The following is a 24,495-nucleotide window of genomic DNA, read 5'->3' as shown; positions in this document are numbered from 1 at the left end:
TGCAGCAGAATCCTCGGGAAGGTGAGTCAAGGACTCAGAGACCCAGGCACGTTGAAGCAGGGCCTTTCCGTGCCCTAGGGGACGAGGGAAGGGTGGGAGCAAATTTCTGGGCTTACCGTGTTCCCTAGGGATTCTGAGACCCACCAAAGTGTAAGAACCACTGGCTTCAGCCCAGCGGTACTTCTCGGCCTTGGCTCTTGTTGGGACACCCTGAACGGCTCTAGAAACACCGATGTCTGGACCCCAGCCACCCCAAAAGGCTCTTACCTCTGAGAATATTAAAGGGGGTTCTAAGGCGCAGTCATGTTGGGGGCTCCTGGCTGAAGGAGACGAGGAAGAGCAGTGGTCTTGGAGGGGTTGGGAAACAAATCAAAGTAGCAGGAGACCCATATGGCTTAGCACGCGGCCCCCTTGATCCAGGAGGGAGCAGGCGGGCAACGGGGACTCACAGCCAGTTTTCGGTGGTCTGAACCTTACTGCACGTGGGATCCTGATGGGAAGCCCACACCCCGTACCAGGGACATCAGAAGTTTGGGGCTGAAACCCCAGCATTAGGTGCTTTTAACTCTTGACATGTTAACTCAGTGACATACAGCCAAGTTTGAGGGCAAACAGTACTTCTCACACTTGGATGTGGACACAGTTGACTGGGAGTCTTGTTAAAAGGCAGGTTCTGATTCAGCAGGTCTGGGGGGCGGGGCGGGCCTGAGGCTCTCCCTTTGTGGCAGGCACCCAGGTGGTGCCCATGTGCTGGCCCACGGACCACCCTTTGTGTAGCAAGGATGTGCATTCATTTTAAAGCATTCATTTGTGCTGTTGTGGTCATCAACACAAACACCCCTTCCCACACTCCACCCATCTCCAAGCCTCTGCTCTTAGAGTCAGAGCCCATCCAGATCCCAGCAGGCAGGTGGGCAGCCAGAACCTTCCCACCTGCATCTCCACTGCTCCCCTCCAGGCTGACGGGCACCGGAGCTGGACCAGCGGTCCCCTCTTTATCTGCCAAGGGGGTAGGCATTCTTTTAAAGGAGCAACGTGGTGTTTGTGTGTAACATCCATGCAGCCTCACACACTTCACCCAAGGGCACGGGAAACTGCTCCCCAGATGTGCTCTTCACCCCACACCTAAACCCCTGCCGCACTACAGGGCAGGGAAGGAGGGACAGCTCTGCCTGCCTCCAGACTCTGAGGTCCGAGTTCAAATCCTGCCTCCGCCCTGTTCCAACCACGTGTCTTTGGACAAGCCAACGAGCCTGTTTAAGAAGTTCTTCCGCTGTAAACTGTTTGAAATAATGCCGCGTGTCTCATGGTTGTTGGATGAATCCATTGCTTCAGGGACATATGGATATAAATGGATACAAACCCCAGAAGTACAAAGCAGAGCGTGTCGTAGTGACGGATGGGGTGATGGGGCCCCGTGAGGTAGCCCGAGCATGGTGGCCGTGCTCCACGAGCATCCTGTCTGCCCCACCACTCCCAGCCCGGGAGCCGGGCAGTCTCGGCTGCCGACCTCCGGCCCCTGACCCCTCCATGTGCCCTTCCCTCCCGCAGACATGGGGAGCTTTGAGGAAAGTCAGAAGCACCAGAGCGTCTCCCACGGAGAAGCGGCCATCATCCGCGCCCCACGCATCGCCAGCTTCCCACGGCCGCAGGTGACCTGGTTCCGGGATGGCCGCAAGATCCCGCCCAGCAGCCGCATGTGAGCCTCCTGCCCTTGCGGGGGGGGGGGGGGGGGCTGGCCCCGGGAGAGGAAATGCGAGGCCACGTAGCGCCCCCAGATGCTGAGGACGGAGGCCCCTCCCTGCTCTGGGAGGGAGCCAGATGGGGGACGTCCCCGATGAGGGAAGTCTGGTTTCCAGGGACCTTTCTGGGAAAGTGCGGGAGGAGTCTTGGAACCATGACAGCTCCGTGGCCTCCCCGGGGAATCCCAGGCATTGGCTCCACTCTCGGCTGGAGAATAATTCTGCCTCTAAGAGTGCTTAAAAAACCCGAACTGGCACAGACAGAGGCTCTGTCACCGTGGTTACAGGCCCAGGGATCAGGGCACATGGGAGGGCGCCGGCACCTCCCCAGCAGGGTGTCTCCGCGGTGCGTGTGTGGCTGGGTGTCCACCGGTGTGCATGGCTGTGTGTGTTTTGGCTCCAGGGAGGAGGTGAGGCCAGGAGAGGCGGGAAGAGGAACACACGGTCCTTTCAGCGCTCACAAGGGCCCCTCTGTGCTGCCCGGAAGGGGGTTGTGGCAGCCTGGCTTGTGGGCAGAGTGACAGAAGCAGCACCTCCGCAGAGGGCGAGGGGCAAAGCACGGGGCGCAGTGGCCCTCCTGAGCCCCCTGGGAGAGCCAGCCCAGGCTGTCCTCTTTAGGGCCCGCACTCTCCCCTACATTCTACTCCCAGAAGAGAAGAAAGACCACCCTGGTCCCTGTCCACTCGGGCCGCAGATCCATTGTGGGTGGAGCCCATTCTGGTCTCTGTAGGAAGCAGAAACCGAGACGGACAGTTCTTTCCTCTGGGGAACATGAGGTCCAGTGAGAGAAGCGTGATCTTAATAATATGATGATATCCTGGCAATGACAGTGCCTGCTGTGTTCTCAGGCCTGGGCTAAGCACACCCTCCATCACCCTCTCCTCCAGGACAGACACGCACCTCCCAGGGAGAGATGCTCTGTCTCGTTCCCTTTTCCATCCCCAGGTCCACCTCAAGAAATATTTGTTGAATGAATGACCCTCACAACAACCTTACGAAGTGGCTGATTTTACCCCCATTTTATAGACGGTAGAGTGAAGGCCCCCAGAGTTTAACTGCTTTGCTAGATCTCACGCAGCTGGTTCCAGGCTTGCCAACTCCAGAGTCAGGTCCTTAATTCTGCCTTATGTGGAAATTATATGAGAACAGGTACAAAGACATGGGAGCTAAAAAGGATAAAGTGATTGTACTTTTGGAGAACTGGTCCTGGTGATTCTCAACGTGGCTGCCCTCTGAGATGATCTGGGACCATTTAAAATATACTCATTTTCAGATTCTACCCTTCACACATTCTTATTTCATTGAAACGGGGTGTACCGAGGCCTTGGGAGTTTTAAAAGCTTCCCCGTGATTCCAGCATGCAGCCTCAATTGAGAGCCAGTGTCTAGAATGTATCTGTTACCGACAGACCCAATAGTGCTACGTAACAAGTGGTCCCAGTGGCCTGATGCAATAAGCCTGTATTTGTCATGTGAACCGGCAGATTGGTGAGCTTGGCCTGGCTCTCTCACTTGGCTGGGGCTGGCTGATGAGAATGCCTGGGTGACTCAGTTCTGCCCCACGTGTCCCAGCCTCTAGCCAGTGGCCCCTAGTGTCTCCTCCTGGCAGTCTCAGAAGAAGCAAAACACAAGCTTCTGCTAATATCCCATTGGTCAAAGCAAGTCACATGGTAGAACTCAGCTCAAGAAGCCAGGAAATTGATTCTGCTCTTGAGTGAGAGGACTACAGAGTCACCTGGCGAAGGTGCTGCTGCAGAGCAGGTGATGATTGGGTATACACACACGCACACCTTCCTGGTCACGCCTACCCCCTCCCCACCTCCTCCAGTCGTACCGAACACACGAGAGAACACTGTGGGGATTTCATCTCAGCAATTACAGCAGATTAATATTCGTAACCCAGAGGAAAGGTCCCTGGAAACAAATTCTCTGGTGTCTGTTTGCTGGAGATACGCATCTGATGAGCGCTGTCAGTCAGTGGGGTGCACAGGGTGCTGAAGGCGCGTGCTATCTACAGAGGACCGCTCTCCCTCCCAGGGCAGAAGTGGAGATTAGTAACCCCTGGCCCGTTCCTTGATACTCATTGTTGAAAAGGAGACAAGATTCCCATCAAAGACACACGCTGGGGGCTTTGGGCAGCTTCTAGGGTGATTTATTTTATTCTTAATTAAATGATGAGTTGGGCTCCCGTGGAGCTGAGAAAAAAGGGCACACTTCATAGGAGTGGGAGATGGGAGGTGGGAGGGAGCTGGGCCCATCAAAGCAGCGGGAAAGACCTAGGAAACTGAAACCAGAGGAGCGTGGCTGGAAAATACAACAAGCCCCCGCCTGAGAGTAGAGCCCTGATGTCCACGCCCTGCAAGAATTCCAGCAGCTTCCTTCAATGCGGGTGCCTCTGGGGGCAGTAGGCCGGAAGCCCTCCTGACAGCCACAAATAGCTTTGTGCACTTTGGAGGTGAGGGGCAGGGTCGTTCTAGAACCATCTCTCAAGGGGAAGGTCATCCTGCAGAAGGCTGCTAGCCCAGGGACCTTCCTTAGCCTCCTGCTGAGGACAGAGGGACAGCAGGTCAAAAGGCCGCTGGCCCTTCCCCGGCTCTCTGCCTCCTGTTTACTCCGCACTGGGAACTCGAACCCAGGCCCCGGGATCCCGGACACAGTGCTTTCCTCTAGTTCCAGTCAAGGCCATGCTAGCTGCATCACAGACAGACCCCCAAATCCCAGGGGCTTAGCACCAGAGAAGTTTATTTCCTGCCAACTGAAAGTCCCACCGAGGGCGAAGGATGGGAGGGTCACCCTCCTCCACAGCCAGGCTGGTGGGAGCTCCACTCTCATCCACACCGGGCTCCCAGTGGCCCCGCTGGTCCAAGCCCAGAAGCGGCGCACATCCTCCGTATCCCACTAGCTCGGCCAACTGCCCACCTGGGTGCAAGGGGGGCTGGGAAGGGTGACGCCTGGCTTCCCGAGATCTTCATTTCTCTGCAGGAGGGGAGCCAGAAACAGAGGTAGATGGTGACCATCTCTGCCACCTGGATGTGCCGTCCCCCCCGACCCAGGACAGGGTACTGACCACCGCACGATCCACACATTCCATGCTGAACCCCACAAACTGTCGTGCGGGCTGTCTGGTGCGTGGGGGGACACTGCAGCATCCCTGACCGCTACGCACTAGTTACTAGTACAGCCCCACAGCTGGGACAACCAAGACTTGTCCAGGCATTGCCAAATGTCCCCTGGAAGGTGAAGCCACCCCTGATTGAGAACCACTGACCTAGAAGGATCCATCATACTATAGACAAAATATAGGCAAAGGAGAGAAAGGGGGTGGGGAGAGTCTGTATGGTCAAGGAGAGAAGGAAGTGGAGGTGGGGGGCCTTCTCTGGAGGCCAGAAGAGGAGTTCAGGACAGACGGGTGTACTGGGGAGGGGGACCAGGCCATGCCCAGGGTGCCCACCTGCCAAAGGTTTCATCTAGCTGGCTTCTACGTCACCAGGGCAGTGGCTGGGGAAGCTGGAGCCCAGGGGGTCCTCGTGCACTGCTGCTTGTCGCGAGCCCTGACCTTGGACTGTGTGCCTGGAGAGGGCTGAGTGAGAGGGAGGGGACAGCCCCAGGCCACCTGGAAACTAACAGAAGCAGCCTCCGCCTCAGGGCTGGAAGGGGTCTTCACCCGCCTCTGCCTCCACCCCTTACACAGATAGGGAGACTGAGGCCCAGCAAGAAGGAGGCTGTGAGCTCCTTAGAGGCCAGAGCTGCCCCCCTGCCCTGGCACAGCCCAGCCTCCGTTTCGCCAGCCCTCACCCACCCCGACAAGCTCCACTCCACAAGCTCCACCAGGGCCCCTGCAGAGTCCCACGTGAGGACATGGTCACCATCCCTGTCCCATTATGTCGATTTTAAAATATTTTAGCTGGCTCTGTCCTCACTCCCATCACCTCATTAGCTGGAGGTTAAAAGAGCTCTCCAGGGGAAAAGAAAACAAAAGAAAGGACATCATTAGGGTTCCCAGGAATTGGGGCAGGAGGGCTTTGTCTTCCTGCTTCCTGGAGCTCGGCAGGCAGCCTGAGACTCAGCACGCGAAGCCCCAAAACCAGGAGGAGAGACCTCAGCACAGCCTGGCTGGGAGAGACCAGGCTGGAGAGACATTCGTGGGGGTGTTTGAGAGCCCGTTTAAAACTCTGTTACGTTCACCTAATGGAAAAATTTGAAAAGAATTCAACTGGATTTGTCCTTGTTAAACGAACATTAAGGATGTTTAACAGCTGTCTCGGACACATCACATTAAAATCCAGAGAGAGACTTGACAAACTAGTGGTTTTGTTTGTCATCAGGAGGATTGGGTGAGAGGGGGTGCCTGGCAGAGCCAGGGTGGGCATTGCTCCTGCACCCGCGTCCAGTGGCGTCCGAATTCCCGCCTGCAAAAGCCCTGTGCCCGGCCCGTGGACATGGGAGCCAAGGGGCTGCAGGATGGGATCCCAGCAGTGGGAACCAGGCTGGGAGCAAACAGCCCACGTCTACACCCCACTACCCGGCCCGTCTCCTTTTTCCCTCTCCACCAGCCCCGGTGGCCCCTCTTTTATAGATCAGATTTGGGGAGAAGTAAACGGATACCCTAAGAGGGGGACGGGGGGAGATGTGAACCCCAGAAGGCTGTGTTACAGGCAGGCTGTAGCCTTTGAATCAACCTAAACAGATTCAGGATTAGGTTAAGGCAGTGATTCTGGAATGATCATGTTCATCTCTAAATTCATTCTCGTCTCATCATTCATTCATTCATTCACTGATTCTGGTGAATGAGTTTCTTTAGTTCTAGACACTCCTGGTGCAGAGGTAACTCCACACAGCCATCCACGCTGTGACACAGGAAAGGGTAGAATTCCAGGGGAGCTCTGGCCCCTAACCAGGCCTGGGGGCGGGGAGTGGCAGAGAAGTGTCACCTGGACAGTTTCAGACGCCTGGGCATGTTCTGTATTGGGGTGTGATCCCCAGCGCTGGTGGAGTATTGGGATTCTCTGCAAACTAAACACGGCTGGAGTTCAGGCAGTAAGTGGTTCCAGGGGGTGGGCTGGAGAAGGGGGTCTTGGGGTGCCTGGCTTCACGTCCCCGCTCGCATCCCCAGATGCTCAGGCTTAGCAGGCCCAGCAGAGGCGTTCTTTTCCTCCTCCCAGAGCCATCACCCTGGAGAACGCCCTTGTCATCCTGTCAACGGTGGCTCCCGACGCAGGCCGCTACTACGCGCAAGCTGTTAATGACAAGAATGGGGATAACAAGACCAGCCAGCCCATCGCTCTCGCCGTGGAGAGTAAGTAAGCCGCAGGGCCCGGGACCGATGGTGGAGCCCGTCGTTAAATCTTGGGAATGGGGCTCCGGGGGGTCATTGGGAAGATGGAATGGCGGTGGAGGGGGGAGGCTGGGAAAAGGCGGGGGAGACGCCATCCCAAGGAGGAAGAGGCCCACCTGGGGGTGGGAGTGGAGGTGGAGGCCGGGAGGGAGCTGAATTCCGGACCCCGTGCCCATGACGAGTCTGAGACCCTATCGGGATGGGGGGACACTTAGTTTGGCTGTTAGCTGGGCCCCTGGGAGCCCAGGGAGGGCGTGGGATATAGGAGAAAGTGTGTGCACTAGAGGATCACCACCACCCCTGGGGCTCAGGTGCTGGTGGCCTGAGCCCGCCAGGAGATGGGAAGCTCATTTTTAAAGAAATGTACTGACTGCCTCTACTCCGCTGGCATGTAAAAAGCGCCACTTCTACTTGGAGCCAAGCCAAGTTCACCGATGGGAACACTTGCTGTCTGCCCAGGCTCCTGCCTAAAAGTGCCCCTGTGTCCATCCCCAGAGACCACCCCGCACCCCGGAAGAGAGAGGCAAGGCTCTCCCCAGTGGCAGAGCACAGAGGATAGCAAATGGAAAGGGTGACTCCTTGGGTGTCTTTGGCAAAGAAGTATTTGTCCAGCCGAGGCTCAAGGCAGGTTTCCAATCGGTGATGGAGATGCTGGGGGTGTCCCCCCCGGCCTGGTTCTCCCCGGCCCGCTCCCTCCATTCTCCATCCCTGGGATGGAGAGGTGGGTGGGGGGTCACAGAGTACGTGGGACAAGGCCAGAGCTTCCCGCAGCGGCCAAGCAGCCACACAGGCTGGGGGAGCCAGATGCTCACATCCCTCCACATCTGCACAACTGCTGCTCCGAAAGCCAGCCTCATTTATCATCCGCGGTCCTGCTGGGACGACCCGCCAGCAGCGAGAGAAGGGTGTCCGCCAGCTCGGAACCTTCCCGTGTCCTTCCTCTGATCCCAGCCTCTGTCTTCAAAGGCCCAGAAAGCCCAGAACATTCCCCAGTCCCAACCTGCCCATTCCTGGACCTCCTGAGCACCAGCAGAAGCCCCTCCCATACGTGCAGTGACCCCCTCCCCCCAGACCACATTCCCGTCTGCCCAGAAAGAAACCTGGGTGCAGGGAGCAGAGTTCCAGTCTGGATACCGACCTATCAGGGTCACAGGTGTAACCTCTGACATTGACCTGGGCCAGGGTCTCAGTCTTGTCCCGGCAACCTGGGGCCTAGCCCATGACCTGGGGCTGCTGTTTCTATAGGAAAAGGAAGGTAACCGTCAGAGAGACGTCTGTCCCCATGTATTTTCCAGCGCTTAGAGAGGCTAATGGAATTGAATCGTTTAGTGGGAGGGATGCTCACGGTCCGAGTCAAGGCCAGGCATCTTCCTGGGTGACTCGCTGACCCTGAGACCGTCCCCCAGCCCCTCCCCTGGCACCTCCTCCTGGCGGGAATTGCACCAGCTGTTCTCCTGGCCAACTGGGCGGGCTCTTCACTCCCAGCTGCCTCCCCCAGCCCTCCGGCTGGCCCAAGAGAGGCAGGCAGGGTCCCTTGGGACCCCCATGTGTGCCCAAGCCTCGCCCGCCGCACCCCTGTTGTCTGTTTCTCCCCCACCCCATCAGCCCCCTCCACCTGCTCTCACGGTGATTTGTACCGGATTGAGAGCGAAATCAGCTGCTTATCAGCTAACTGCTCCTCCCACGAGTGACTGCACTTCAAATCCCAGTTACTGTCACTGACACAAATCCCCCAACTGCCGGCCTGCGGGCCAGTTTCCTAGGAACAATTGCCTCTCCGCCCGCTGCATCTCCCCTCATCTGTCTCGCCCAAGCCTCACCTCTCCCTCTGCTCTCCCCCCTCCCCCCTTCCTCCCTCCTCTGCTCAGGGCAGCTCAGCCTCTTAGCAGCCCTCAGGGGACATCCATGCTCTTCAGAAATGGAGAAGGAGAGAGCAAAGACTAGGGACACCCCCCGTCCCGAGTTGCCCTCTGCCCAGGTGTCACCCAGGTGACCTCACACGGACTGTCACAGCTCTTGAAAAGTTCATACCTGGCTGATGGTCCCACTGGGTGGCAATCAGAGCTGCACTGTCCAATAGAATTGTAATATGAGCCACATATGTAATTTAAAACTTGCCACTGGCCTCACTTTTTCAGAAGGAAAAAGAAACTGGTGAAATTAATCTTATTATATTTTATTTACCCAACATATCCAAAATATTAGCGGTTGAACATACAATCGAGAAAATACTAATGAGACGCTTTACACTGGGTTTCCTTTTCTTACTAAGTCTTCAAAATCCGTGTGTATTTTGCACTTAAAGCACATCTCAATTTGGATGCTGGGTTTTCATCTGAAATACGTGATCTGTATTTAGATTTCATAAAATTTACAGCTGGAAAGGTGGGATCGTATGCCCAAGTTTTTCCAAACATACAGTGTTGTAATCGGTTCTAATAACTGATTCGGGGATCCGCTTTTAATTAAATGTAAATTAGGTAAAATTAAATCCCATTGCATCAAAGGGGCACCAGTCACGTTTCAAGAGCTCGTAGCCATCTGTGGTTCTCACCCCACCCCTGCCCATGCTGGACAGGGTAGGTCTGCCCTGGGCCCGCGAGTGCCTGGAAGCCGGCCCGGCAGAGGGGAGCAGCTCGCCTCCCTGCTCCCCACCCCCTTGACCCGTGGCCCCGTCACGTGGTCCCCGAGCCACAGTTTCCTCGCCTGTGGCAAAGCCTAGTTGGGAAGAGGATTCGATGAGATGACTCGGGGAGAATGGATCAGAGTGGGTGTCCCCCATCGCGCCTGTTATCAAAATCGTCCTGGGGCAGCGATACCCAACTTTGCCCCCATGTGGGGAGCCCCTAAGCTTCCTCGTGCCCCAGGACCCCGTCCACATCGCGAGCTCGTGTGGAAGATGCCCGTCCTTGCTCTGGTTTGCATGTGGTTTTCTTGCTTGATCTTTAGGGCCCCATTCACCCCGCTGTCCAGAGCAGTGCCTGAGCATGGCCAGGCTGTCCCCGTCCCCCTGGCTGGCCCTCCCAAGACCCTGAGTCAGTACAGGCCTCCCTGCAGGGAGCGCCTGCTAGAAAGGTGCGTCCTGCCGAGGGTGGGTCCACCCGAGTGGTCCCCCTCTGCCTCCACACCACACCAACAGCCTCCCTTTCCGCCGCCCCACGTGCTGGGCACCAGCTGGCACTCTGGTGCTCCATCGTTACAGCAAACCCTGGAGGCAGTCTGTCATTCCCCTCCACGAGTTACAAAAGCGGGGGAAACAGGCCTAAGAGGTGAAGCAATTTACTTCCCAGCGACATTCGCTAATGATGCGCAAACCCGAGGATGGAACCATGTTTCCCTGGCTGCCAAGCTCACCTCGTTAACAGCTCCCCAGACGTCCCAGAGGCAAACAGATCTCCCTCTTGGCCACTGCCGCCCCCTGAGAGGCACCTCGAGACTTTTCAGAAGTTACCCCACCCCAGTCTTTACCTCCCGGTCATGGCTGCCACCGGCTCCCCTGCGTTCTCCAGCCCCTGCCACTGGTGACCTCCTGGTTGCAAACCCACTTCCTGCATCCTGATTCTCTCCACTGACCCCCCTCTTGGCACCCCGTAACCTGAGCTTCCTCAGCCCTGCGTGTCTCCCCCTGTTCTCCCGTCTCCTGCTTCCTTCTCCCCTGACGTGAACTAGCTGATGCCTGGTTCTCTGCCCTTTGTGCCTCCCACTCCCCCACCCCTGGTCCCCGGGGTCCCCCCTGCCCCACCCTCCTGTCCTCTCCGGGCGCGTCACCCCCCGGGGCTCCTGCCTCGTGTTCCTGAATGTCCCCCCTTGAGTACCTTCATTCCGACATCCCACCGCCATCTCCACCCCAGGGTGACAAAATCCCAACCCATCTCCCTTCTTTGAAAACCTGTTCCTCTTGGGCTTAACTTCTCTCTGTAAAGGGGGCCCCATGTCCAGGCATCTTTTCCTCGTGTCTGTCGACCCCTCCGTGTAATGTGCCCACCTAGGGCTGACTTGCAGCCCATAGCCCAGCTTGGAAATTCTCAGTAATCTGGCCCTGACCCAACTTCTCCCAGTCAGATCTACTCCCCCTAGCAGGGATGGAAAATGGGATTCACCTCATCGGCCAGCTCTGATCCATTGTTGGTGCTTTGTTAAGAAGGATTCTGAGGACACCTCTGGGCTCAGGCAAGAAAAGCACTGACCAATCAGGAGAGTGGGCTGGGGACGGGGCAGCATGTGGGCCAGGATCCATCATGTCTGCTCTGGGGCTCTCCCGTCTCATCCATCCCAGCGCTCTGAGGCCACCCCGGCGTCGCGCCCACGTTTACCTCCGGCTCCCCCCATTCAGCTCACCTTCACTCACACAGCGCTTCTGTTCTGGAATGTTCTTCTTCCTCTGGCTTCTCTGAGTTCCGCTCAAGTTCCCCCATCTCCTGTGAGTCCCCAGGGAGCACTCGAGGCTTTGCCTGATCTCCTGTAGCCCTGAACACGTGTGTCCTCCTTCCCTCGGTCAAGAGGCCCCTGAGAGTCCATGACTTCACCTCCTGGTAGCCTCTGGCTCCATCACTTGGTCCAGGCTGGGTTGGGGGTGGAGGGAAGAAGCAAGGAAACATCCCCCCACCCAAGCTCAGGCAGACAAGTCCCCAGAGGAGGGACCGTCATCTGTTGAGCACCTACTATGTGCCAGGGACTCTGCGCTTACCCCAGAGCAGCTTAGCCGTGCCCCCCCCAGGACCCTCCTTCCAACACCCGTCATGTGCACCTTTAATCTCTTAGCCGTCCAAGCGCGGATCTGACTTCTTCCCAGACTGCACGCCATGAGGACAGACCCCCTACCCATCTCACTCAGCAGGGAATCCCTGGTGCCTGGTACACAGTCTGGCGCACACAGAGCCCTTACCCAGAAAAGATTTGTCGAGTCGGGAGCTGGTCCCACACAACCCTGAGAGGCGGTGATTTCTACCCCCTTTCTGCCGCTGAGAAAAACTGAGAGACTCGGGGGACGAGGTGACCAGCCGGAGTCACGCCCAGGACGCCTGGGGCAGAGCAAGAGTTTGAGCCAGGCCCTCCTGACCGCCAGGCCCTCCTGACCGCCAGGCCCTCCTGACCGCCAGGCCCTCCTTCACTGCATCTGGGGCCCCTTCCCTCGTACCCTGCAAGCAGCCACCTGGATCTGGGCAGGACAGGGTCCCTGGGTGGGTGTCAGTCACCCCTTTAACCTCCTAAAGCCAACAAGGCAGCCCTGAGGTGGGGGGGCAGCCCTCCTATTTTTAAACTCCGAGGGCTCTGTTTACCCATGATGCCGTGGGGCTCTGTCTGTCTTCTCCTCGTGCGCCAGTCGTCTGGGCCTCCGTAGCTGCGCACCGCGGCGTGCAGTACAGCGTGGAGACACTTTCATGGACTCAGCGACGTCAGCAGCTTTCAGTCCCGTCGCTCTTTATGGCGCCCACATGAGGCTCTTATATTGTTGCAGTCATTTTGGTTTATAAGCTTCCTTTCTTCCCCCCTTCATTTTAGTTTATTGTTTACATTTTATTCCCAGCAAGGCCTGGAGGCCCGGCAGGAAAACCCTTCCCGGGGCTGACTGGGGTGGACTGACGTCCCCATAAAGCATGTCCTGTTGCTGTGGCCTGGGGGGCTGTGTGTTTCATTATGGCCTGCACCTCCAGAGCCTCCCGGTTAGGGGCCACCTGGATGGATTTGCTGTGAGAGCAAGTCCTCGGTGGCTGTATTTCTGGGAGCCATAGAGCAGGTGTACAGAGAATATTGGAGTTTCTGCCAGTATTGGGCCTGCGCTGACCCACAAAGTTAAGAACCTGGCCGCTTCTTAAAGAGCTCAAAAAATATAAAAAAGGAAATGCTCCTGCCTCTGTTAGGAGAGTTTGGGGTGTTTTGGGGGTGTTTTGCTTTAATGAAGCGCAGTCATGATAAGTTCTCTTTCATTTTAATCGTCGACCCTGGAAGTTATACAACGATAGCTCCAGTCCCATGCGTTCATTCACCTAACAGGTGTATTTGAGCACCTACTGTGTGCTGTGTGGCATGGTTCTGGAAGTGGGGGCGAACAGGACTGTCTTGACTCAGGCTGCCGTAACAGAATACCACAGACGGTGGGGCTCAGACACAGGCATTTACTTGTCATAGTTCTGGAAGTCCAAGACGAAGGTACCAGCATGGTTGGTTTTGGCTGAAGGCTCTCTTCCCTGGCTTGCAGACGGCTGCCTTCTTACTGTGTCCTCACATGGCAGAGAGAGAGCTCTGGGGCCTTTTCCTCACCTTATCAAGGCAATAACCCTGTTGGATTAGGGCCCCACCCATATGACCTTATTTAACCCAATTACCTCTTAAAGACCCCACCCCAAACACAGGGGAGTTAGGGCTTCAACATATGAATGGGGGTGGGGGTGGGGACAATTCAGTCCAAAGCAAAAACAAATGAGGTGCCTGCCTCATAGAATGTATTAATTTCCTAAGGGCCACAAACTGTGTGACCTATCACAGCAGAAATTTACTCTCGCAGAGAAGTCTGAAATCAAGGTGTCGGCGTGCCCATGCTCTCTCTGACAGGTGTAAGGGAGGGTCCTTTCCTGCCTCTCCAAGCCTGTGGCAGTTGTGGACAATCCTTGATGTTCCTCGGCTTATAATTCATTACTGCAGCTCTGCCTCTGTCTCCCCCTGGCCGTCTCCCCTGTGGGTCTGTGTGTAAATTTCCCTCTTCTTATAAGGACACATCATATTGGACTTCAGGCCCACCCTGATGCGGTAGGACTGCATCTTAACTGGATTGCACTTGCAAAGACCCTATTTTCAAATAAGGTGACATTCACAGCTGCCATGGACTTGGATTTGGGGGACAGTGTTCAGCCAACTACAGGGAGTTGGCATTCTGGTAGAAGAGGTGGCAGATGAAGCAGTAAGCCAACAAGATACATGCAGGTGGAGGGAAGGATTTTGAAGGCAAGAAACCAGGACAGGGGGATGGGGACGAGGGAGTGGCTGCATTACCGGAGGAGCGGGAGAGGTCTTGAGGTCTCCAGTGCACTCTCCCTGGACACTGTGTGGAGATCCATCAGCAGAGGAGGTGGAAGGGACCCCAGTGTCTGGAGGTTCGGCTCTGGGGCTGCTGGGGCGTCTGCCCCATGGCCACCTGCCCCCCTTCCGTGAGGACAAAGGTCTCCCGTGGCATCCCTCTAAAGGGGGGTGGGATTTCTGGCCTCTGTTCCCAGCTGACACCTGTCCTCTCTCCAGATGTAGGGGGCCCCGCAGACCCCATCGCTCCAACCATCATCATTCCTCCCAAGAACACCAGCGTGGTGACCGGGACCTCGGAGGTGACCATGGAGTGCGTGGCCAATGCCAGGTGGGCAGTGCCCCTCCCCCACTTTAACTCCAGCGAGCGCTCCTGACCTGTGGGCTCGGAGGAGACCAGTCGGAATTCAGACAGGCCCAGAAGTGTCACGTGAGGACCCATGAAAGAAGATGGGGTATTTAGCCTAGAGGAGGGGTGACAGGTGGGCCATCACAGAGCCCTCGGATGCAAGCAGGGCCCGCCCGAGAGGAGAGGCCCCGCCTTGAGGCATGGCAGCAGTTACGGGCCAGCAGATCCCAGCCCGGGATATTTGGGGCCGGTGGGGGAATCCACTCATACTTCCAACGTTCAGAGCAGCCTGGAGATGGGTGGCTCACCTCTGCCAGCAGTGCCCTCCTCGCGTGCAGGCATGGGCAAGAGGAAAGCTGTGCTAGGAGACAGGTCACGTGATGGACTTTGCAGGAGGGTAGACCTGGGGTCAGGTGCAAATGCGGCCCCTTCTCAGCCGTGTACGACCCTCACTTCTCTCCCTTGGTCGTGTGTGGGCCCTGTGCTACATGCCCTCCCACAAAACCTCCTTTCTTCCAACAGCTACCCACGTAGGTGTCACTACTCTGAAGCCCAGAGAGGGCAAGCAACCTACCCAAGGTCACCCAGCTGACCGATAGCAGAGTTGCAATACAACAAGCCACCACCCCTCGGGCCCATGCTCACTGCCAGGCTCTGGGCCTTAGTGTCCTCAGCTATAAAATGGGAAATGACGCAGCGCCTACCTCAGCAGTGAGGCATGCAGGTAGAATGCTGGAGCCAGCCCGACCTGACACCTCCTAAGTGCTCCAGAAAGATGATCCAATGTGATGGAGTGGGCAGTTAGACCAGTGACCCCCAAGCTCACCCCCAGCTGAAGTTTCCCGGACAGCGTGTCTCTGTAGCAGTGCTTCTAAAAGTACGCTTCTCAGGGACTTCCCTGGTGATCCAGTGGTAAAGAATCCGCCTTCCAGGGCAGGGGACACAGGTTCGATCCCTGGTCGGGGAACTAAGATTCCCACATGCCGTGGGGCAACTAAGCTCGTGCACCACAAGTACTGAGCACGCGCGCCACAACTAAAGAGAGAAAACCCGCATGCCACAACTAGAGAGAAGCCGGCGCGCCACAACGAAAGAGCCCACGTGCCGCAACTAAGACCCAACGCAGCCAAAAAAAATTTTTTAATACATAAAAGTACATTTCTCAGAACCCAAGTTTCTCACAAGTAGGGGAAAGGCCGCCAGGATGCAACAGAGCACGTTAAGGGAGCAGAGAAGAACCTACATAACACCATTCAGGCCAGGCTGCCCAAACTCAACTCGACCATGAAACCCCTTTTTCGTGGGACCCCTCTGAGTCCCCGGGGAACTAGCACGGACCCCACTTTGGCAGATCCGCCCTTAGGGATCCATCAGGTGTTAAACAGGAGAGCCGGGCCAACCCCAGCTCAGGGGTCCTCGGGGAGCCGGGGTCAGTGATGGAGGAAAGGGGGCCCAGCTCACACCCTCAGCCCTCTCTCAGAGTTGGGGGTGCGTATGTCCACCTGCCTGCCTTTGTTTCCCCATCTCCAAACTTTGGGTGCTTCCCTCCCATTTCAACTTGTCACTTTCCCTCACCTTTCACACTTTCCTATCCACTGACTTCTATGGGATGGGGCACGGCACGCGGAGCAGAGCAGAAGAAAGAGAGATGCGTGGGAAGGACGCTTCTCTGCTCTCGAAAGCCCCCGAGCACGAGTTACCCCCGGGACCGGGTCCTGTGTGAGTCCATCCACCCTCGCCACAACCCCCAGGTGGGCACGGTTGCCCCCATTCCACAGACGAGGAAACTGAGGCCCAGAGCCCTGAAGGAACCACGCCAAACAACGGCTTCACCTAGAGAGTGTCAGGGGCGTGGGCAAACCCAGGCAGCCTGGCCCCGGACCTGCAGTCCTTACCATGCCCTGCCCTGCCTCTCGGGCCTCTGAAGTCTCTGTGGCTGATGTCCTGCCTCCCTCGCACCCCCCCCCCCACCCAGGCCCCTGATCAAGCTGCACATCACTTGGAAGAAGGATGGGGTGCTGCTGTCCGGCGGCATCAGCGACTACAACCGCCGGCTCACCATCCCCAACCCCACGGGCAGCGACGCCGGTTACTACGAGTGTGAGGCCATCCTTCGCGGCAGCAGTGCCGCCTCTGTCGTCCGTGGCGCCTACCTGTCTGTGCTGGGTGAGACGGGGTGGGGCTGCTGGGGTCCCCCAAGCATGGCTGGGGCCTACTGAAGGGTGACCCCCCAAACGGTGGCCATACCAACAGGAGCACAGCTCTGACACCCCCCCCCCCGTCCCCCCTCCTGCAGAGCCGCCTCAGTTTGTCAAGGAGCCAGAGAGACACATCACAGCAGAGATGGAGAACGTGGTGGACGTCCCCTGTCGGGCCAAAGGTAACGCGGTGGTGCGGATGGGGGTGGACAGGGACCCCCGGACCTTCAGCCGCTCCTGTCCCTGACACGGACTTTTCCAAATTCTCATCCTTCTCATCACTGAGCAGAGAGTCAGTCTGGCTGTAGGCAGACACCCCAGGAAACAACAGGCCAAATTACCATAATCTCAGGGCTGGAAATCAACCCCCTGTTACCATAACTTGAAGGTTACAAATGAATCCAAATTACCGTAATTTCAGGATAGGTGACAGACCTAAATTGCCCATAATCTGAGAGTCGTAGACAATGCCAAATTATCGTTACGTCAGAACTGAGTGCATCTCTGCCCGGTGTCTGGGCCATTTTGCTTCATCTCCTCCCACCATTTTTACTTAACCCCGCCTTGTCGGAATTCTTGCAGACTTTCTACTTTTCCCATCCCCACCCCCCCCCTTCAGGTTCCACTGAGCTCAAAGGCACCCCGAAACCAGGGTGAAATCTGGGATGATGGGATGATAGGGGAGAGCGAGCATGACGGGACAGGGTCTGACATTGAACAGAGAGGAGACTGTAGCCCAGGCAGGAGGGAGGGTCCAGTGGAGGGGGAGGGGGGATACTGACCCCGGTTCTGAGACCACACCAGGGGAAGACAGAGGTCCGTTCATTTACTGAACAAAGGTTTTGGAGGGCTTATCATGTGCCGATACTGTTCTCGGGGCTGGAGAGAAACAGGATGAACCAAACAGCCGAATCCCCGCTCTTACAGAACTTACGTTCTCATGAGGAAGGTAGACAAACCAATAAGCAAATAAAGAGAGCGTATTTCACTTCATCTAAAATGCCATGGGTTGTAAGATGCCCCATTATTTCATGTGCCTCTAAGAAAGAAAAGGGACTGCCAATTAAATTATGACATGCTGTCGATTGGAAGACACGTCCTGATGTGAGACGTTACAATGTGAAAGAAGGCTCTGCTTGGACTGGATGAACTATTAGAGGACGTCAGGGTTGAAAAGTGCTGGGAAGGAACACCAAGCAGGCTGAGGGGGCTCGGAGCCACGGGGTGGTCTTTCGAACGGGGTTTGGGGACCTTTTCTGTAGAAGTCACATTTGAGCAGAAACGCAGTGGGAGAGGTGAGAGGGCCAGGGGATACCTATGGGAAGAGCATGCCAGGCTGGGGACATAGCTTGGGGAAGGCTGAGGCGTAAGGGGAGCCCCATTCACCTCCCTGTGCAACCCGGTAGGAGGGGGCTTCCGAAGGAACGCTGATCCCATCCGCATGCCCCTTGACACAGGGTTCTCTGGTCACCTGGGTTTGTGGAAGCCCAGTTGGAGGTTCCCAGAGCACACAAAAGACTCTGCTAAATATTGCAGAAAAAATAGAGCTTGTCCAGTCCAGCCTTTCCAAGCTAAACTAACGCCAGGATCTTTTAAATTTTCCTGGAACGCCTACTCGATGAGAATTTGAGAATTGTCCCTCTGAGAAAATCTTTCCCCGCTCCCAAGACCGACAGTGGCACCTCTGAGAAGGTTCTAGAAACCAAGACACCCCAGGGACACCCCGCCCCCCCTCCGAGGACTTGCTGCCTCAGCCTCTACCTGAGCATCCCTCAGGGGCGGCTGACGGTGGGCGCTCATCTCCCACAGGTGTGCCGCCACCCTCCATCACCTGGTACAAGGACTCGACCGTGGTGGAGGTGGGGAGGCTAAGCCGCTTCCGGCAGCGAGGCGACGGGGGCCTGCAGATCAGCGGGCTAGTGCCCGACGACACCGGCATGTTCCAGTGCTTCGCTCGCAACGCGGCCGGCGAGGTGCAGACCTCCACGTACCTGGCCGTCACCAGTGAGTCGACCTTTCCTGTCCTGCACGAGCCCCTCCCGCCCAGGACGCAGCTTTCCTCCAAGCCAGGGGCCTCTTGAGAACAGGATGCTGTGCGGTGCAGAGACAGGATCCCAGAAGGCTGTCCCCCGGGGCCGGGCGGCTCTGGCCAGTGACACCTGCTGCTTCTGCAGCCAGCACCGTTTTTTCTTTTACAAACCAGAGCCTCGATTTCACATTTGATGAAGGATGAATCCCATTTACCTTGTCATGGAGGGTGTCAGCTGCTCTTGGGGGTCCTCAGTTTCCCCTAAATGGAGACTTGAGAATCAAGGCAGGGTGGGGACTGGTGTCACCTGGGTCCTTCCATGGGGCAGGTGGTAAGGGGAGCCCCTCGTGGGCCTTCCGGGCTTCTTCCCAATGCTGGGGCCCTGTCAGGACACCTGCATCCTTCCCTGCAGAGGGACCCACTTCAGCCAGCGGGAGTGGCAGGGCAGAACAAGGACCTGGGGTGTGCCTAAGAGGCCCCACTGTCTCCCTTCGCAGGCATCGCCCCCAACATCACCAGGGGCCCCCTGGACAGCACGGTGATTGACGGCATGTCAGTGGTGCTGGCTTGTGAGACTTCGGGGGCGCCCCGGCCGGCCATCACTTGGCAGAAAGGTAGCTGAGACAGATCTGCTTTGGAGGGTGTGGCCACGTGACAAAGTCTAGGGCAGTCCTCAGGGCTCAGTTCTGGAGCCAGCCGGGTGGGGTTTCCCATGTACAGTTGGGAAGGTTGTGCACTGTACAACCCAAGACGGTTTCTTTCACACAAAGGTAGGTACTCAAGGCTCAGCTCTACCTCTTGTGAGGCCTGTGACCTTGGAGCCTCAAGGTTCCCATCTGTAAAATGGGGACAGTAGGACACATACCTGGGCGTGGCATGAAAACTAGACGAGGGGATGCTCACGAAGGGCCTGCTCTGTGCCTGGGAAGTAGGGAGGCCCAAACAATGATGGCTGATGTAACAGCCCGGTGAAGGTTGTTCGTACAGGTAGGAGGCCATCCCCGCTCCGCAGGCAGCTTGCGGGGCTCCCGACACCTGAGCCGCCAAAGCCCAAGCCGTCTACCCAGGTCCACCCACCCCGCGTGACTCCTCCACACTCTGCGTTGTACACTCACCTTCACAGCCCTGCCCGGGGACACACACACATGTACACACACACACACAGAGTCACTCACTCACACCCCCCAGGCCTCTGCTCAGATGAACCTTCTCCACAGGACTCACCCAGGCCCTCCCCCGGCCCCCCGCTGCGTTATTTTCCCACCTTCCAATACGCAAGATCGTCTGCACCTTGGTTTTGCTTATTGCCTGGCCCCCCACGAGGTCAGGGCTTTCGATTTTGTCCCCTGCTATCTCCCCAGGGCCTAGAACAGAGTCTGACACACAGTAGATACCCCATCACTATTGGTGGGGGGAGTGTGGGCACACTCAGGCCCAGAAGTAAACACACCCACCGAACACGCTCACTTGTTCAGTATGCCCACACGTGTGTGCAGAGGGACCCGCTCACCCCCAGACTTGCACATGGACAGTCCCCTCTGTACAGACAGGTGGGATTTTCTCTAAAATAGGTACAATCACGAAAACCTGCACTCTCAGACTCACTCACACATGGCGTATCCTCTCCCTCCCTCCCTCCCTCCCTCTCCCTCTTTCCAGGCCTCCCTAGGTCCCACTGCAGAGGGAGGTCCGTCCTGACAAGGGCTGCCCCCGCCCTATGTGTCCCTCTCCGCCCCCACCCCTTACTGTTCCCACCCATCACTTTCCTCCGCTCCCCTGCAGGTGACTCTCCAGAAGCATCCTCCCACAGGATGCTTGTCACCACTTTGTCAGAGCTCTCTGTCCCCTCCCCCCAGCCCAGGTGCCAGCTGCCTCCGAGGGCTGTGCCCGGCAGCGTCAAGAGACAGTGCTGGCTTCCTCTCGTGAAGGGCAGACAGCGCGGTGGGTGGAGAGACATCAGGAGACCCGGGCTCTGGGCCACCCACTCTGGGACCGTGTGCCCTTGTGTCCATCACCAAGTCAGAAACCATTCTGGTCCCCAGCCCCGCTGCCACCACCATCCCCCCACCGGTGGCCCTTCCAGCCTTTCTGAAGCTGGGAGCCTGCCTGAGCTCACCCTGCCCCAGACGGGCCGGGGACGGGTGGGAGTGCCGTCCAGGCCCTTGGCGATGTCAGTGTGCCAGGGCGGCAGCCTGAACACATGCATGCCCCCCAACCCCGTGTTGCCCCAGGGGAGCGCATCCTGGCCAGCGGCTCAGTCCAGCTGCCTCGCTTCACGCTCCTGGAATCCGGCAGCCTGCTCGTCAGCCCCACGCACACCTCCGACGCCGGCACCTACACCTGTTTGGCCACCAACTCTCGGGGTGTCGACGAAGCCTCGGCCGACCTGGTCGTGTGGGGTGAGTATGAAGGGCAAGCGGGAGCTCTTTCCATGCCTGCGGGTTAGTTGGCGCTGAGCGCGCGCGAGCCCCTGCAGCTCCACATCCGCGTGTCTGTCCAGCCGGCACGTCTTACAAGAAGGACCTGGATGGATCAATGCAGAGGACAGGCCACAGGAAGGCCAAGGTCCCGCGGGTGATGCTGTGTGAGCGAGGCTCTGGCCGTGCCTGGCCAAGCTGAGAGAAGAGAGAGCTGATGGGCATAGACTTTAGGGCCGAAATCAGCACACTTTTTCTGTAAAGGGCCAGATAGTAAATATTTTAGGCGTTGTGAGCCAAACAGTCTCTGTCACAGCTCCATGAACTCCTCTGTTTCATCAAGAAAGCAGCTGTAGACGGTGGTGAATCCAGCGGGTGTGGCTGAGTGCCAGGACGGGGGAACTTTCCCAGCCAGGCCCCCAGATGGGCTCGACCCCAGGCTGTGGTTTGTGACCCCTGCTCTGGGGCAACTTCCCAAGCCCCTTCCCACCCTCAGATGGTACCACTTGGGGTCTGGTACCACACGTAGGTGTGGGCCGCCCTTCTAGGCTGAGCGCCAGGGGCCTGGTGGGTGATGGTGGCCATTAGACCCAGAATCAGACGATCCTATTTTTACCCTGGCTGGACCACTGGTGTGCTGGGAACACAGCCCTGATCTTTCTTCATCCGTTGCGTGGGTTTGTGGGAGCAAAATTAAAAGAGCCCCCACTGTGATCGTGGCTTCCAAGAATCCCATACCGTGGAAGCACGTGGTTCTTAACGTTCTGGGACATTGACCACAGCAGACCAGTCCACCCGTAGAATTCAGCCACTCGGGTGCCGTTCACCTGAAGGTCCCCCTCCCCTACACCTGCATCTCACCTGTCTGTGTGGGACCCACCTGTTTCCCTTCCCACCACGCCGTTTCCCTGCTCTCTTTCAGCCCGGACCCGCATCACCAAGCCCCCCCAGGACCAGAGCGTCATCAAGGGAACCCAGGCCTCCATGATGTGTGGAGTGACCCACGACCCCCGAGTGACTGTCAGGTACTCCTTCGGCTGTGGCCCCTTGTAGGCAAAAGGGGAGGGGCAGCTTTAGGGGGTAGCTGGTTGCTGGGCGAGTGTCTACACGGGTAAGTGTGGCCCGTGCAGAGCTAGTGCAGGGCTGGGACATGGGGGATACTAAGTAAATGCCTGGCGGACTGACCAGCCTGAGTTGAATTGGGCAGGGTGGTGGAGGGAGGGGAAGGGGCTAGGGGGTGAGGAAGTGGAGGAAAGGGAGTGGAGGAGGGCGGAAGGGAAGGGATGAGAAAGAGGCATCTGTCGGGGAGAGGTGGAGGCTCCGGGTTGCTCGGGACCCCCTGCTAGCACCACCCCCCCAGGCCTTAGACCCTCCGCCCACTGCGTGGACAGCAGGGGGGTCTGGGTAAACAGGCGTGGGAGCAGTGACAGGGCTGGGAAGGGAAAGGGTCCTGAGGTGACCCTCAAAGGGACACATGTGAGGGACAGAGGCCCAGCCTGGGGCCACCCCCGCCATCCTCCTTGGGAGCCCAGACCTCGGCCAGCCACTTGGCCTGGAGGGAACCAGGTCCCGCCGTGGAACGCCCTGGAGAGGCCAGGGAGCACAGAAGAAGCCGAGAAAGTCACGAAAGCTGGGAACCCTCCCAGGCTGGGCACAAGGACACTTCCTGGAACTAAAACAGGAACAAAATGGTCCCTTCAGGCTCTCCCTTGAGCTCTGGGATGCTGAGTAGAAAACGTCACTGTTTCCTTAGAAATAAATACTCCCTCCGTGCTGCTTCTCTATTTTATGGGCAATGTCACTGCCAAAGCAACTGGCACGGAGCTGGAAGGGCCGGGCACTGATGCCACTTGGAGTAACGGCCCGCTCTGCTCAGGAGGCAGTTGTGTCCTAGGACCCCACCTGGTGGCCACTGGGTATATGACAGTCTGTATGGCCGTGACAAATGGGACCCCAGAAACCAAGGTTGGAGGCAAGGGTACCACAACTTTTTTTTTTTTGCTTTATTTCCCCTTTTTTATTTTATTTTTTATTGAAGTATAGTTGATTTACAATGTCGTGTTAATTACTACTGTACAGCAAAGTGATTCAGTTATACATATGTATGTATATTCTTTTCCATTTGGGTTTATCAGAGGATATTGAACATAGTTCTCTGTGCTACACAGTAGGACCTTGTTGTGTAAAGGCTGTGTATAAAAGCTTACATCTGTAACCCCAACCTCCCAGTTCACCCTTCCCCAACCCCCTCCCCCTTGGCAACCGCCAGTCTGTTCTCTATGACCGCGATTCTGTTTCTGTTTTGTAGATAAGTTCATTTGTGTCATATTTTAGATTCCACATGTAAGTGATAGCATATGGTATTTGTCTTTCTCTTTCTGACTTACTTCACTTAGTATGATAATCTTTAGTTGCATCCACATTGCTGCAAATGGCATTATTTTGTTCTTTTTTATGGCTAATGTTCCATTGTGTGTATGTACCACATCTTCTTTATCCATTCCTCCATCGACGGACATCCATGGTTGTTTCCATGTCTTGGCTATTGTGAATAGTGCTGCTGTGAACATAGGAGTGCATGTATCTTTTTGAATTATAGTTTTTTCTGGATATATGTCCGGGAGTGGGATTGCTGGATCATTTGGTAGTTCTACGTTTAGTTTTCTGAGGAACCTCCATACTGTTTTCCACAGTGGCTGCACCGCCTTACATTCAAGGGCACTAGGCTTTTAGATCCACACCCATTCTCAGAGGATCTGTCTCAGGCCCCAGTTGGAGAAACACCTCATTAAACGTTAAACATTGACCCTTTAGGATACTCATCATCAAATGCAGACATGAGCCTGGAAATCACATAGACGGAGTTAGAACATGGCCAACAGATAATCTAGAATATGCTTATCCCAGGGTTTATTAGATTTTTATTTAAAAAATTAATATACCAAGTGTAAAAATGTCTTCCAGGAGAACCCACATGTTCTCCCCATAGAACACCGCTGTGGGTCTCAGACCCATACATAAATAGCTGCTATCATTTTAACATCCATTAATTGCAAATTTTTATTGTAACAAAAAGCTATATTAAGTCAGTAAAACTTTAAAATAAATTGGTATTTTATTCAAATGTTATCTACTAATACTTGGGAAAAACTTGCACATTTTATTCATCCTCTGGACAATTCTTGTGAACAGAGAGATTTAGGGACCCTTTGCAATATATCTGCAGGCCCACGTTCCGGGACCGCCAGTGAACTACAGATGGGAAATCACTGTTCCAGTTTACTGGAGGGGTCCTCGCCTTAGAGTGGAATTACCCATCTAGGACAATCATTTTTAGATGGGGGAGGGAACAGAATTGGTCCATCATCCCCCCAAACTGGCAAAATCTGTGGCCAAGGCCACCCCGACATCT

The 24,495-nt window shown here is 56.4% G+C and overlaps 1 protein-coding gene across 1 annotated transcript in view; it reads left to right on the top strand.

The window, feature by feature from the left end:
• The window catches only part of SDK2 (sidekick cell adhesion molecule 2), a 258,172-nt gene that overhangs the window by 162,636 nt on the left and 71,041 nt on the right, over positions 1-24,495 (top strand). Inside the window, exons 4-12 of the mRNA XM_082860149.1 lie at positions 1,552-1,699; positions 6,904-7,037; positions 14,310-14,421; positions 16,415-16,605; positions 16,736-16,819; positions 18,447-18,641; positions 19,164-19,280; positions 20,898-21,065; positions 22,006-22,108. Coding sequence (XP_082716275.1) covers positions 1,552-1,699; positions 6,904-7,037; positions 14,310-14,421; positions 16,415-16,605; positions 16,736-16,819; positions 18,447-18,641; positions 19,164-19,280; positions 20,898-21,065; positions 22,006-22,108 — 1,252 coding nt within the window. The remainder of the gene's footprint in view (positions 1-1,551; positions 1,700-6,903; positions 7,038-14,309; positions 14,422-16,414; positions 16,606-16,735; positions 16,820-18,446; positions 18,642-19,163; positions 19,281-20,897; positions 21,066-22,005; positions 22,109-24,495) is intronic.

Source organism: Leucopleurus acutus (genome assembly GCF_964270905.1).
Source record: "Leucopleurus acutus genome assembly, chromosome: 19".
NCBI lineage: Eukaryota > Metazoa > Chordata > Mammalia > Artiodactyla > Delphinidae > Leucopleurus > Leucopleurus acutus.
The sequence above is the reverse complement of the archived record's forward strand: the minus strand, read 5'-3'. Positions and strand labels throughout refer to the sequence as shown.